Source organism: Hemicordylus capensis, chromosome 2 (genome assembly GCF_027244095.1).
Source record: "Hemicordylus capensis ecotype Gifberg chromosome 2, rHemCap1.1.pri, whole genome shotgun sequence".
In the NCBI taxonomy this organism is placed as follows: domain Eukaryota; kingdom Metazoa; phylum Chordata; class Lepidosauria; order Squamata; family Cordylidae; genus Hemicordylus; species Hemicordylus capensis.
In genome coordinates, this window is record NC_069658.1 from 73,806,281 (window position 1) to 73,822,724 (window position 16,444).

Here is a 16,444-nt window from a genome sequence, read left to right on the forward strand (position 1 = left end):
TTGAGTAATTGGGGCAGCAGGATACCTCCTTGCAGCCCCTTCTCCAGCGCTCTGCTGCAGAAATTCCTTTAGTAATGCGGCAGCAGGATACCTCCCTGCCGCCCCTTTGGGAGCAGTGCAAAAGGCTTTAAGAAGCCTTTTGTGCGTGCATGCATGTATTTTCTTGAGTAAACAGAGCGGCAGGATACCTCCCTGCCTCCCCTTCTTCTGCTTTGCTGTAAAAGGCTTATCAGGCTTCTTAGGCTTCTTAAAGCCTTTTGCACTGCCGCCAAGCAGGGCAAGGGACGGCAGGGAGGTATCCTGCCACCCCATTACTAAAGGAATTGCTGCAGCAGAGCGCCGGAGAAGGGGCTGCAGGGAGGTATCCTGCTGCCCCAATTACTCAAGGAAATACAGGCACCGGAGGGGGGAAAGCGGCTAGAGGGGTAAGTAAACCCTCCCCCGCCCTTAAGGGGACCCCCCCACCCCGAACCACTCGAATCCGAACCACCCATGTCCGGACCGGTCTGGAGGCCTGAAGAATGGCCTCTGGACCAGTCTGGGCACATCACTAGCATTTACCAGGTAGAATAGATGCTGAACACCATGGAAAAATGCAGACTTTAGGTATCATTTTGACAAAGTGCTTTGGTACATTAACAATTGAAAAATATGATTAAAATATCAGCATGGGGGGGGGGAGGAATTTATGGAAATTATCTTTTCTATTAGTACAAATAACCTAGCACTGTATTCCTAAATTCTATTGTAGTTTCTCTCTGGAAGACATATTCAATTACTATCTCTGTATTTCAAATAAAAGTATTCCAAGCACAGCCAACCAATTAAACAAATTGCCTATTAGGCATTCTGATGTCAAGGAATGGAAGCCAGATTCTACAAAGGCATGTCATCAGGAAAATGTGTCATCGGAGCAATTGTCTCCAAGCATCTCCTCCCTCCGCCAATCTTGCTGTCTCTTCAGACCTGCGGTGGATATGATAAGCTTAATACATCTTAACTGATTGATAATTTGGCTTATGGTAAGAAGCTGTGCGACGGGTGTGGCAAGGTTGGAGTGGGCCTTGGGACAAAAAGTGATGATGGGCCCCTGCCACTCCTCCTTCTTCAGAAAGGCACAAGAGGGAAAGCAAAAAGCAAGCTGTTACCCAGCTGGTGGGCCCCCTCCCTCAAGGGTCCAGGGACATTTGTCCCTTCTTTGTTCAATTGTAGCTATGCCCCTGCTGAGAGCAGAGGCGCTCTTACATTCAGACCTTGGGGCCCCGGTCCATGGCCTCCATGGTCCAGGGGGGCCTCCAAAGGGCCAGGGGGGCCTCCTGCCACCACCCTACTCTGCGCCCACCCCGCCACTGTCCCGCGGCATTGAAAACTTGAACAATTCTATTTGCCATGTGCGTGCCTGGGGTGTGGGGAATGAGCCAAGCAGGCGCCATCCCACCTCTGTGGTGATGGTGGTGAGTGGAGTAGGAGCAGCTGCTGGGCCTGACTGTTTGGTCCAGCAGCCCTTGAGAACTGCAAGGCACTCCAGCACACCTGCACAGTTTGAATAGAGTGTTGCAAGCCCATGATGTCAGGTGCGCAGGTACGCTGGAGTGCCTCACAGTTCTCAAGGGCTGCTGGGCCAAACAGTCAGGCCCAGTGGCCACCCCCACTCTTCCCACCACCACCACAAGGGGAGTGGGAGAGGCTTAATCAGCTCACTCCCCACACCCCCAACCACACACATGGTGGCTAGAATTATTGATGTTTTTGGCACTGAGGTTTGGTACTGTGGGGCAGCGGCAGCATGCTTCTTGGGAGCCCCTCAACAGGCCTTTGAAAAATGCAGGTTCCCTTAAAAAAAAACTTTTAAAAAACCTTTAACTTTTTTTTTTACTCATGGGTGTGTGTGTGTCTCCAAAGCCCTTCAGGTCTGGGCACCAAAATTACCTAGGCGCACCCCTGGCTGTGAGACAGACATGTTGTCCATATGGCTCCATTTAAGAGCAAAGAGAGTGGGCAAAAAGGAAGAGCAGAACCCATTAGCCCATGGGTCCACGTCTGCGCATACATGGACTCTCCCCTGTGTGGGAGATCTTGCTTACCTGCTTGCTTGCTTTGCCTCGTTAGAACTCTTTTCTAAGCACAGTGTCAATGGAAATAGGGTGGGATCCAAAGGTTATTTCAGGAATGCCCAAAAGATTTTGTGTAGTGTCCACACAGAATAACTCCAGGGAGACACAGAGCTCTCTTAACAAATCATTTTCATTGAGCAACAAACTCACAAAATAAAGATAACAGATACAACAGCTTGGCAGACTCAGTGTACTTGAGGAAAGTGAAACCTATCTGCAGATTCATTACATAATTCAAACATTTCTAACACCCAATGAGACTTTTGACTTCTTTTTCTTAGAACAGCAGCTTCCCAATGCCAAACTCCCCTCAGTTTCAAAACCAGTTTGCCATATGACATATGGGGGTGTGTGGGTGTGGTGCTGTTTAAGAAACACAAGAACAAAGCACCTTTGGGCAAGCAGGACTATCCGCACAATTCTTGGAATTTGGTCCTAGTTACTGAAGAGTTTGGTAGCCATCTGTATATATCTGCCATTTAAGGTGCATCTTATGAAGGTGGATTTTATAACTACTTCCCTTGTAGTAAACACAAATAAATCTTATGCTGATTTAAATAAAATTTTATTCAGAAGCACCTCCACTTTTCTCCTTCTCCTTTCCCTCCCTTTTCTTTCTGACTCCACCTCCACACTCTCTACAGAATTCCCACTGAGATAAACATCCAAACAACAAAAAACAAAATATTACTTGATAGAATACAACACATCCCTCCCCTTTATAACAACCAAAATTGAATTGATTTAAAATTTAGTGACAATTTTAGATGGTCTATTGTCACATATAATTCTCCTAAATCTTGGGTTCCCTGGCACAGGAGTTCTTTGTGATGTTTCTTTTGGTACCGAGGATTGTCCATTACTTTCATCAACCTCATCTGTGAGGCCAAAACTGGAGGCAAGATCAAATGCCTCTTTACTTCCTCTTTTGAGATCAGACTCCCTCCTGTCTCATGGTATACATGCTGGAAATTCTCGACTATTCAATTTTTCTCCATCATACATTATGACAGAATCTCCTCAGATTTTGATTATTTGTTTTGGTCCAGAATATTGGGAATAGCCCTTTCTCACTTTATAAGACAATCATACCCAAAGTCTCCCACCTGAAACATTAGCTGTTTCACACCCCATTCTGATCCACATACAATGTGTATTGTTGTTGCTTCTCCCTCACCCAATCACAAATCTCTGCATGGAAAGCCCTATCCATTGTTGCCATTGAGTAAGTTTAGTGGTAGCTTTGCATCCTCTCAGCAGTTCAAAAAGTGATTTTCCTGTAATAGGAGTAGTTCGATAAGCAAATAGAGTTTCACAGATTACCTCTTTCCACAGTTGTTGTGCAGTAGCCAGTTCTAAACTTTCCTTCACTAACCTGTTCATTCTTTCCACTAAGCCATTCTCTTGGGGATTGTACAAGGAAAGAGTCTTGTGTTTTATCCCATGCATATTGCTCCATTTCAAAAGAAGTAAGCTGTGTCCCATTGGCAGTCACCAGTTCTTTGGGAAGACCTTCTCTCACAAAAACTACAGCTATGAACTGGATCACCTTGTTTGTAGTGATCTTTCCAGCAAATGAAACTTATGGCCACCTGGAATAGTAATCCACCATCACCATAACAAAACTTTGGGGGGGGGGGCAGTGGTATGGGTTGGTTATCAGAAGACCCCATTATAGCCGAGCAAGCTTTTCCCAGGGACCATTGGGATACATTGGAGTCAAAAGAGTGGTAAAAGTCCTGCAATTTGCCACATACAGCACAAGCCATACAGCAACTGATTAAATTTTCAGTGTGTCTGTCCATATCTAGCCAGCAGAAACTTTATCTGATTCACCTTTATAGGGTTCATGCCCAGGTGACCTTTGTGGGCAATTGTGATCACTTGTGCTTGTAAGGAGGTTAGCACCACCAAATGATCAGTCCTCAGTTCCAGCTCATTGAGAAAGGACAACACACTTGGTACGTGTATGTATGGTTGAAGACGTTCAGGTACCTTGTTTTTGCATAGCCATGCATTAGTTATGTAAGGTTTAAGTTCAGTAAGCACTTGATCAGCACTGATGGCCACTTTCCATTCAGAAGACGTAATCACTCCATGAGTGGATGAAGATATTTGCTCCATGAGTGGGTGAAGATATTTGCACAATTACTACTCCTTCAACCTCTTCTTCTGGGATCTCCTTTTGGTCTGGAAGTGGAAGTCAAGATAAACAATCTGCAGTTGTATTCCAAATACCTGGAAGTCAAAGGCCATATATCTGGTGTTCCATTTGGCTATTCTTGGGGTTGCTCAATTTGATCCCTTAGTAAATGAAGCAGATAGGGGTTTATGGTCTGACCATAAAGTGAATTTTCTGCCCCACAAGTAAGCTCTGAATTGCCTCACCACCCAGAAACATGCTAGAGCTTCTTTTTAAGTAACAGAATAATCTTCTTGGATGTAGTAAGCACTCTGGAAGAAAAGGCAACTGTAACTTCCCTGTCCCCTCTTTGCTGGGCCAAGACAGCATCCGAACCATATTCAGAAGCATCAGTGGTTACAATAGTGTGTCACTTTCTGGAGCAGTGCCATATGAGAAGATTGGGCTTGGAAAGATTTTGCCTGAACAGCCTGGATTTCAGGAGGTTGGTTTGGGGGTACCAAAGAAGCAATCTGGCACAATGAAGAGTATTTCCCTCCTTCTTAACCATCTCTATAACTTTATCCAAGGTAGGTTTCCCTTCCAGCAGCAGTTCTTCATCCAGTTTGGCTGTTTTCATTTTAAAAAATTGATCCCTGGATATTTCATCAGTAAAGTTGGCAGACTCACAGGTTAAACTTAAGGCACACAATGCTGTGACATATTGATCAGTAGATTCACCAGGCAGTTGGGATCTAGAATAGAACTTGTAACATTCAGCAATCACATTCAAAGCAGGGCTGAAATTATCATCTAAGGCTTGAAGAGCAGCTTCATATGGGTAGGCATCCCTTTCCAAGTTGGTAGGAAAGGGCAAATGATTACATATTATTAGGCCTTCTCGGCCAAGGCAGTGAAGCAATATAGCCCTCTGCTTTGCTGGAGTAAAATCAGGGTTCTGTATGGTGGGTAGGTAATTGCAGAAATAGGACCTCCGTTGTTTCCAGGGAAGAGCAGTTTCTCCTGGGATGGACAAGGAAAAAGGTGGTTGTGGGGTTTAATGTTGTAGTGGGCATACAGTGCACAACAGAGTTCATGACTGATAAGAAAAAAGTCCTTCAGGAGTTGTATAGGTCAGGAACTCGGATAAACAATCAGCAGCAGCAACAGTAGAATGCAACAGTTTAGGAATGTAGGCCCAGGAATACAATGAAAGGGAAATGCAGGACCTTTCACAAGCTTTGTGTTGGAAGTGAAGGACTCTGCGCTGTCTCATGTCTCAATGACAGAGGGGGACAGATTCGTGAGTCAGAGATCTAGAGGGGCCAAGACATTGGTCATCCCTTCTCTACTACCCTGACACTATCCCTTTGATATGTAGAATGCTACTCTTAGGGACTGACTTACTTCCTGCCTTCCACTTCCTTCTTCCCTTGCAACACCCACGCTTCTCTCTCTCCCTGCACCATGTGTGCAGAGATGCAGAAGCCATCCCTCTGCATCCAGCTAGCTAACTAGATTAGAGATCCTATCTCTTCACTTTCCTATCTAGAATTGAGTTCACCAATAAAGACTCCTTATATTGATTTGAAACTATGAACTGGCTCCAAGTTTCTTTTACTCTCAGTATACACACATGCCTAGGCAGACTCCACTGTGTTGTGCCTCTGTGCACTCTGCTGTAATAGAAGAGTATCTCTTACCAGAGAGAATTCCCAACACTTTGTAGGTTCACACGGATAGCTGGTTCAAAATCTCATTGCCAAATGTTTTATAGCTGCTTCCCTTGTAGTAAATATGAATACACTAGCCAACCCCGCACAGAGCATCTGTGCGCTCTTTGGGGCCGGCGGTTACCTCTCCCCCCACCACCTTCTGCCCCAATCTCTGCTTCCTAACCACGGCTGGCCCATGCCAGGCCCAGCTGCCTCTCCTCCCCACCGCCACTTCTGCCCCCCCCCTTTCTTTCCCTTCTCCTGGGTCTTGCCTTCATGGCTGGTCTGGGCCTGCTGCCACCTCTGGCCTCTGCAGCCGGCTGCCACTGCCACAGCAAACAATCCTCCTGGGTGCACCTCAGCCAATCAGGCGCCTCCGCCGCCCAGCTAATCAGCTGGGCACTGGGACACACATTCCAAGGCACACCCAGGAGAATTAATAATATAGATCTTATGCTGATTTAACTAAGACTTTATTAAGAAGCAACTCCATTTTTATCCTTCTCCTTTCCCCCTACTTATCTTTCTAATTCCACCCCCACCCCCCACTCTCTACTGGATCCACAATGGGACAAACCTCCAAACAGCAAAACACAAAAGATTACTAGATAGAATACAACAGTGGATCTCGTACACAAAAGCTTATGCTACAATAAGCTGTCCCAAAGCTCTTTGTTGTTTTTGCTATAGTCACTGTATTTAGATGCTGGCAGTATCATCAGTCCGAATGAGCAACCACTAGGGGCTTAATATTTTGTTTTGTGAGGGGAAAACACAGTGCACATTACTCATGCTGCCTGTACTGGACAAAAATATGGTAACTATTTGTTATAGCTGAAAAAGGTAAAAGCCAGTGATTACTTCATTTACCTCTCAGAATGAAGATATTTGCCCAGGCAAAATAGAAATTAACCCTGCAAGCTAATCTTCTGAAAATAATAAGTGTTTTCCCACTGACCACCGGTACATTTTTGTATATTGTTGAATCGGTTTTGTTCTGATTAGGGCTCTGTCATGCATCACTCATCTGGCTTTGAAAATAATTTCCTTATAAGAGCTTTGAGTTTTGAGCAATTCAACAATAAAGTAAACTACAGAAAGCATTTCAACAATGACCAGCCAGACACCTTCATTTGATCTGGTAATAATGAATTAATAAATGTATGAATAAAAATCAGAAGCTAAAGTCTTTTATTATTCAGCATAATGAACACAAGCCACTGGGAACGAAGGATATGCATGAAATGGATTTGTTTCAAGCTTGGAACAAAATGCAAAATGGCTGAATCATTTTGTCAAAACAGCCGTCAAGCCAGTTGTTTCAACAAAAAAACTCAAAATGTTTAAAGTGTTTCGGTCAAAGGGAACAATGGGGAAACTCAAAACACCCCGTGTTCCCAATGGGTAGCTCCTAGGGACACCAAAGTGGGTTGTATGGTAGGGCATGATGGGTGCTATCTATTACCCAACCCACAAAAGAAATGGGCAAGCGGGCAATTTTAAACAAATTTTTAACCTTTCCCCCCCAAAACCCATAGGATCCTATGGAAAAAGGTTAAAAATTGCCCACTTTCTCATTTCTTTGGGGGGTGAGATGGTAGGTAGCACCCATCATGGCCTACCACATTTTGGTGTGCCTAGGAGATACCCATGGGGAGGGGGGAAATTGGGTGTTTTGAGTTTCCCCATTGTTCCCTAGGACTAGAAGAAGCTGCACTCACAGAGTGAAATACATTTTACAAGCCTGCCTTGAAAAACTGCAGAAGCAAACAGTAGAAGGAAATCTGTCCCTCCCAATACAGAACATACATTTCAAACACAGTTCAAGAATGGCTCAAAAAGAATTACTAACCCACAGTCCACTGCCAACCACAGTGCTTGTGCTGCAATAACATCACTGGCACAGGTTGCTCTCTGACACACGTACAAGTATGACTCCTTACATTCCTAGTATTTCAACAGTTGTCACCACAGCATCCTGTGAGGAGACTGTGGGTGTGAGGACTGAGGGAAGCGCAACCAGGGCTCATTACTAGGTGAGACTCGGTCCTTGCAGGCCTTACCAGAACTGGAGGGACCCCAGGGGTGGGGGACATCAGCACTAACGCAATGGCCGGTGCCCCCAGACAGGCCTGAGCGATGAACAGGTGAGATCTTGCCTGGGAATGGTGAGATCTCACGAGAGCCCAGGGAGCCCTTGTGAGATCTTGGACCAAAATCTCTGAGACGGCCAGGATCTCATGAGAGTTGCCCTGGTTGCTGACAGGTATTTCAAGGACCACTGGCCAATGATGAGGGGCCAGTAGATAGTGAGAGTTTGAACTGGCCAGAGCCCTGGAGCGCTTTCCACCTCCCCGGAAACTCTGAGGCCAGGTGGAATCCCCATCAGGGGCGTAACTACAATAGGGCAAGGGGAGACAGTTGTCTGAGGGCCCACTGCCTTGGGGGGCCCCCCAGAGACAAGTCACATGACTGACTCCCCCAGCCATGCACCCACCTGGGCTTCCTTCAGTTGTATTCATCCTCTGAAATTGGTTTCAGTGTTAAGACCTGGAGCTACCAGAACAGCATGTCTTTCTCTAGTACCATTAAATGACTTGGTACTTTCTCTAGTACCGTTAAATTACGCGTCCACAATTTACAAAACCTTTTAAAAAATAATTTAGGATGATGTTCTATTGTAGCACATAGGAGATAGATAGATAGATATAAATTTTACTATGCTTTTTGTTACCTCAGCTTCATTTAAGATTTCGTTACTTCATGAGCTGAGCTTCGGGGGGGGGGGGCATTTTAAAATCTTGTCTCTGGGCCCACTGCAACCTTGCTACGCCCCTGATCCCCATGTTCATTACCAGGAGGCAGCCAGATCCCAGAGGGGAGCCTTACACACCCTTAGCAGCAAGCATAGCCATAAGCTCAACTAGAGCAACTTCTGCCACATTTTGACTGAGTACACCTCATAATGCATATTGTAAAGCAGACCAGAGCAGTGAGTGAAGCACAAGTTAGTCTCAAGGCCAGATATGGAGCTCATCACAGCAATCACCAAGAAATATTACGGGTGGGGGGGGAGGGAGAGGGAGAGAGAGAGAGAGACAGACAGACAGACAGACAGTCAGACATGGAGCGAGGGAGAGAGGGAGGGAGAGCTGCCACTGTCCATTTCTCACCATGATACTATCTCACAAACAAAACAATCCACAATTCAAGAAAGGTAGATACCCAAGTTCTGCCTTTGTCCATCAGAGATCCAGCAAAACCAGATAATGATAGAAGCAATAGTACAGCATATTATACTCAGTGCTGAGAAAAGAAAACCACAACATCAAACTTATAGTAACTTCCTCCTCTCCTGGTATATCCTCGGCTCTCTTTGCCTCCCAGTCCCTTTGAGTACATTTTGAAATTCCCTCCAAATGTGTTCACCCCTCCCCCTCTCTCCCCCAACCAATGGGGGCACAGTTGCCCATGACAACACTTAATTTGTATGATAAGTCAACCAAGACACAAGGAGATTGCAAGCCAAACAGAAGCCAGTGCCAGAAAACCAATCAGCAAGGGGAAAACAGGCCTCCAAAATGGCACTTGAAATGCCAAAATGTTTCAATTGAAACAGAGTTGTTCTGCTCCAAGCCTTTTTAGAATGTGTTCTGTTTCGAGCTCGAAACGGCTCATTTCGAGTCAAAATATTTTACCATCAAAACGTTCTGCACATCCCTACTGGGAGCTCCATCCAGTCCCACTCATTGTATTGGTATTGACTAATGAGTATGTTCCTAGTTTGTTTGCTTAGGGCTCAGACATATGTGATAGTGACCACAAGTCAGGCAGTTGTCCATGTACATGTTCCATATGCATTCCATCATGCATAAAAAGATTTACCAAGCATCAAACCATTCACATGTACAGTTAGCATGCCACCAGTGCATTCACCCAGGCCACTGATCAACATTATGCTAACTAATGTAAATACAAGTGGGCCAGCTTGCATGGTAAATGCATTTATATGTGATGAAGGCATGTGCAACATTCATGTGAGCAAGCATCCATTGCTTCTGTCTTCTGTGTTTTGACCTTATGATATTAACAGCACTGCCCATCTAAAGGTGCCATGTATCAATAAGAAAAATGAATAACAAATTAACAGACAGGGCCAATGTCCCTGTTTATTAGCTAACAAATATCTGGTGGGCCACTGTGCGAAACAGGATGCTGATGGGCCTTGGGCCTGATTCAGCAGGGCTGTTCTTATGTTCTAAATGCTGGGGTATAGCAATGTTGGAGTGGGTCTTGGGACAAAAAAAATAAAAATTGGCCCCTGTCCCCCAGCTTCTTCAGTCTCCCCTTAAGGGGCCCAGGGACAAGGTCCAGGGACATTTGTTCCTGCCCCACACTCCATGCTTGCTCAGTTGTAGCTACACCCCTGAACAAATGCCATCCTTAGTCTTACAAAGATAATGAAAATAGTTACTGACTTACACCTCTGGCCAAAAACCTAAACTCAGCTGAAGGAAAAATAGAGTGAAATGGCCCCACTAAGGCTTAATCCAGGAGTGTCAAACTGTGGCCTTCCAGCTGTTGTTGGCTTACAACAACTCCCATCATCCTTGGATACTGGTAACTGTGATTGAGGTTGATGGGAGTTGTAAGCCAACAACAGCTGGAGGACTACAGTTTGACATCTCTAGACTAGTCATTCCTCTGAGAAGGCTCAAGATCTAGATACGGAAAGCTTCATTCCTACACTTATATAAACAGTGCAAGTCAAAAGGTGACCCAAATGAGGCATTGCTAGAAATGAAGCATGCTATACACAAATAGGGTGCAAGTTGTATTTTACTTTGCAGATGTTTCTTATTCCACCTGAGACTGCTCCAAGGAGTCACAGATTATAGCAGTAGTCCTGGGGTTCAAATGGATAACAGCAAGAATAATCACAGGGAAGGATTCGCTGGGCTGAAATGTGAATATCTATATGAGTGCGAGGACTTTTAGAGATGATCACCTAACTGCATTTTTACTCACAGCACAAAACACACCCTCAAATAAAAACCAGTGCCATAGCCATTGTTCTTTTTACTCTTCCACACTAAAGATATAAAGCAAAAGAAAAAACAAAATATTATATACCAAATGGTGAAAGTTAGAGGAGGAGGACTCTTGCTCATATCATGGGCATTGTCCAATGGATGCTTATGGTACTCATGTAGTCATGGCACACGGCAACAGAATCTGAGGTGGTTGGCTAGCCTCTGGGAAAATTCCATTGTCCCAGCAATCAAATATTTAGCTGGTTCTCGCGACCAGCAATGGGGTAGGACAAGTGTCCTACCCAAGTTTGGGAGCTGTGGGTGCTCCCGTTTTGCAATTGTGTGCTTGTACGAAGCAAGGTAGGAGGCGGGGGAAGTGGTCATCTGCAAGCCTACCACTGGGTAGGAGAGCTCCATCCTACCCAGTAGTTGTATCCAGCTGTTTAATGTAGTAGGGCAATCCCTCCTATCAAGCAGGAGCGTCACAGTCTATCACTTCCCCTATTTCCTATTTGGCTTTTTATGAGCACGAGCACAAAATGAACTAATAATGATCATGTGAACTAGCATTTTTTTCCAAGGGCTGTGAAAATGTGATATCCTGCCCAGTCACAGAAACAGTGCCTAAGTGAAGACATTTGAATTGTGAACATTGACTGAATAACTACTGCATATGTCTTGTATTAAAACAAACCCCTACCTGGAAAGGCTCAGGATGGAAAGAGAATTCAAAGAGACATGAACCTGGGAGGCTCTAACTGGCACCAATTTGCTTCTGCACAGAAATGTACCATGCCAAAAGTAAGGGAATAAAATAGGATTTCTAGGCACATGCTGTGATGGAGAATGCAAGCCAAATTATGCTCAAAAAATGAAAGAATTAGCAAGCAGTTTTTTGAAATAATAGATGGTAGTATAAAGGCTTGAAACACACTGCAGTATTTTGCAGTTTGGGGGATGGCTCATGAACAGAATGTCTCACTTCAGTTCTTTGGCAGAGACTTACCATTTTACCTAGGCTGTAGCATAATTCTTTGGGGAGGGTGCAAATATCAGGAAGTTAATATGTCTTTCACTTCACTGAGAAGCCGGTCAAAGACCATGAAATGCAGCAATCTCAGATCACATTTCATATAAGCAATTTCTATTCTTGTCAGTATTCGCAGGCATTGTGTTTCCGAAGAGCTAATTGGAAATATATATATTTAAGTATGTTACTTCTTCATTAAGTCATTATTAGAGTGCTTACAATAGCTAGACCACTGGGCTGGATCTTCTTTTATTTTATTGTAAATAAGTACTGATTTATTGGCTTCTTCTGGGTTCTTTATCCTCTGTTTATTTGCAAAGTTGGCAGGATCTCCAGTTGGCAGATAAAAATCATTATGGCCAAATAGGAATATAGCCTAAACATTTAAACATAGGTTTAAAATGGTTCTGAATTGTTTTTAAATTATTTTTATATTGCTTTAAGCAGTGTTTGTTTATATGTTTTTTAAACTTGTTGTGCACCACCCAGAGCCTTTGGATGGGGCGGTCTAGAAATGTAATAAATAAATAAACATATGTGTCAGTTATGGCTAGGAGCTTGCTAGACCCTCTATAAGCAGCCATAGAGAACTAAAACAGCATTGTGTGTGTGTGTGTGTGTGTGTGTGTGTGTACATACACATGTTCTACCTGTTGACATGTGAATATTATTTTTCTGACTTGAAATTATCTTATTTTAGTCACCATACTAATTTAGTTGTGTGAATTGGCCCTGGCTTGGAAAGAGTATGGGTCTTAGGAATAAGGTTTAGAATAGGACCCACATGTCCTGTAGCCCAATAGTACTAGTAGCATTACTTAAACAGTAACCGTTGCCATTAAATTAAATAGTACAATCAATGTACACAGCACTTCTAAAATCTACATAAGCAAGAGACAGATTCCAGCCCCATGGAACTTACAATCTAAATTTAAACAGGGGGAGGAGAGAGGAGCAGAAACAACCAACAGAAAGAGGGGAAAATAGAAGAGGCAGGAATGTAAGCAAATATGGCCACATGTAACACAGTTTTTTTCAACTGAGGATGATACGATGGCCAAGAGCAGGGGCCTAGAGAGGGGAGAATAGGCCCATGTTCACATAGTTGTGGCCTGCCCACTCACTCATTCCTAAGCTGGCCACCTACAGCCACCACTGCTGCTGCCAGCCACCTCCTTCAGCCATTTGCCTGTCTCCACCCATCTGCTTTCCATTCAGTTGGGCTCCCAATGTGTGCCCACCAGGCTCGGACTGGCCCACAGGGCAACAGGGCATATTCCCGGTGTGCCCCGCCGCACTCAGCAGTAGTGAATACTCCCACCCTTAAGTACCCATTCTGCTCAAAACCCAGCGCCCTCCCCACATACATTCCACCGCACTCTCAGTGCCCCCAGTCTGGCCCTGCCCTCCTTCCACCAGCCAAAAGTCCAGGCAATGAAAGCAGGATGGGCATAGCTGGGCAAGAACTGAAGGAAGTGGCTGGCGGCAACAGGAGCCCTGACCAGGGGGAGAGGGGGAGCTTGGCAACTCCTCCTGAACCTTTGGCGGCTCCTGGATGCAGGGCACAATGGGTTCTTTGAAACTGTCCGCCTTTTAAAGCCCAAGATTTCAGGAAAGAAATGGGTTCTAAACTAGGGTAATGAGGACAGTGGAACCACACAGGGCCAGTTTAGCGGAACCTCAGCCCACCACCCCTAGTGGTGAACGCGCCTGCCCCTACATCACTCAGGGATGTGCTGACATGTTCTCAGTTCATCCTTTACTTGTGTACTGAAACAGGGTCTTGCAGAACATGTTGAGGGGCCATTTGGATGACCACCTCTTACACTTGAGTAAAGGACGAATTGATAGAACATCAGCACGTCCTTATGTTATGTAGGTGCGTGTGTATTCTCAACGAAGCTGCAGCCTTCTCACTTGTAAAAGGGGTGGCAGGTTGAGGTTCATCTGAACCGGCCCACAGATGATCTGAGACAGAGTTACAGGCATAAATGGCAACAAATAAGAATGGGTAGAGTCATTACAGTTGCCTTCTCCCTGTCATTATTGGGATAAAAACAGATAGTAATACTGCCTTGAACCTCTTTTTGGACTTGGCAAAACTGCATCATTGAGCTGTGAAAACTTCATTTACACCCAGTGTATATTATTGAATGATCTCGTTTTCTTTTGATTACCAGTTGCCTTTTCTGAAAGCTGGCTTGCAAGAACACCTGACTCAAAACAAATTCCAAAAGCTTTCATCTTATGACATTGCTGTGCAAGATGTTTCCCTACTGAAGGGCTTATTATTTTTAACTCAGTAATAATGTACTCAGGTGAAATGACAGAAAGAAAAGAGTGCCTTGATGCAAAGCAGACAAGCGTTTCATCCTACAGATCTGATCCAGATATTCCAATCCTTATCAGACATGGGACTGATGGAAATAGGAAGGGTTGTAAGAACATCAAAGTTGCATCACACATATAAGCAACATGCAGCCCTAGGAAATTAGTACCTTAAAGACAGACGCTTGGCTTTCTTCTCCTTAACAGATGGCTCTGATTCCCGGTGCAGCATCGATGGTGGCTTCCGTGCAGGCTGGCGTGGCAAGGGGATGTCTGGACCAATGGGTGGCAAGAAGTGATGGGACATGGAAGTAGCAACTCTCCACCCTATGTACTGGGAAGAAGAGCCTTCTCTGGGACTTGATAAAACTTTTTCTTTGGATGCAAGGAAAAGGTTTGCCAGGCCTTTGGCTTCAACCTATGGAATGAAAAGCAGGGGAAACCTAAAACAAACATGCCACAATCCACAGCCTGAAATAGGGTAATGACAGAACCAATCTGGGCTTTAATCCATCTATAGAAGGGATTATAAATAAGGCACTCTCATGTTTATTTCTACTTTCCATAGCTCACTTTGATTTACTGACCCTGCTGAAGTCAGGAAATCTGTAAATAAAGTAGTGAATAAAATAAAAATAAGGTGGCTTTGGCATAATTCCCCTTCTTTGAAACACAAATAGACCCCTTTTCAATTTCAAGTGCTAATCATTTAAATGCCCATGATATCATGCATTTTTTCAAATTGGTAGAAATTTTAAGAGATTTGAAACAATTCAATATATTCACAAACAGGTGCTTTTAAAGCTGTTTGGTCAGATTTGATATAAATAAATACCTCCAAACCGCAGGTGTAATTTTGAGTGTTATTGTCTTCATATTAATTACATTGCATTAATTACATAACAGTTTGTGTCAGAATACCTCCCTGCAGTACAAAATAAGTTTTTAGAGGCTATGCTGGTGAAATAGTTGGCATTTCGCATCCTAAGCACTTTTGCCACACCATATTTTTGTGATTAGGTTACTCTCTTTAAAAATACTTAAATCATCTATTCCCATTAGCGATGTGGATCATCATTACTTCTATCTTTCCAGATTGGTGAACCAAGGTGGCAGACTGCCCAACTTGTGACCAGGCTGTGCATCTTATGCCAAAAGAAGGAGAGATCTATGCAGGCAAAGCAATACACATACAGATCAACTTGCTCCATCAGAATGAATGGGGAAACTGTTGTAGATTTTGGTGTTCCATGTATATAGCAGAGCTCCTTTTCATTAATTGGGGTTGTGTGTGTCTTGGGTTGGGCAGAATGAGTCATTGGCTTGACTTTGACCAGCCAAGTCCAATGCTCTATTTTATGGTGATATGCTTGTGACGATGGTCTGTGTTCTTGATATAATCTCTAGGGATGTGCCAAAACATGACTCAGCTTCCAAATCATGGCACAATCCCTTTAAAACTGAGAGCCTCCACAGGCTCTTTAACGCAGATGTGTGCAGGTCCATCCTTGTTCCTCCTCTGCTTGCCACCATTGCTGTACTCACGGCGCTCCCCGCAGCTATCAGCTCTCTCCCTCAGCTGCCCCCATGTGGCGCTGGCATGCACATGGCCTCCACACATGCACGATGGCTATTTGCATGGTCAGCATGTGCAAATAGTCGTTGTGCATGCACAGAGGCCCATGTGCCTGCCAGCACCTCACAAGGCCAGCTAGGGGAGAGCGCCACTGGCGCATGCTGATAACTGGGGGGAGCACCCACAGGTGGCTGTGAGCAGAAGAGGAGCAGGGATGGACCTGCTCTTCTCCGCATTAGAGGCTGTGCTGTGGCAGCCCTCAGTTTTAAAGGGACTGTGCCACGATTTGGAAGCTGGATCGCATTTCAAGGACATCCCTAATAACCTCTCTGAAGTTAAGAAGGTCAGAGCCTAGGTGCTACCTGTATGAGAGCTGACCTGAGAATTTCATGTACATTACTTTAACTCTGTTAAAAGCAAAATACAAATAAGTAATAAAAGCATGGACACAAAGCAAAATACAAATAAGTAATAAAAGCATGGACGCAAAAGTAGGGAATGTTTTCAACCACAAGGGAACTTCTTT

At 44.4% G+C, this 16,444-nt stretch overlaps 1 protein-coding gene across 11 annotated transcripts in view; it reads right to left on the reverse strand.

The window, feature by feature from the left end:
- TMEM232 (transmembrane protein 232) overlaps window positions 1-16,444 on the reverse strand; it is a 262,748-nt gene that overhangs the window by 71,571 nt on the left and 174,733 nt on the right. For 10 of the 11 annotated variants that reach the window (XM_053292117.1, XM_053292123.1, XM_053292124.1 and 7 more), the window contains one exon: window positions 14,513-14,760. In XM_053292117.1, coding sequence (XP_053148092.1) covers window positions 14,513-14,760 — 248 coding nt within the window. Of the gene's footprint in view, window positions 1-10,772; window positions 10,911-14,512; window positions 14,761-16,444 lie in introns of those variants that run through there. The other variant, XM_053292126.1, reaches the window with a different exon arrangement.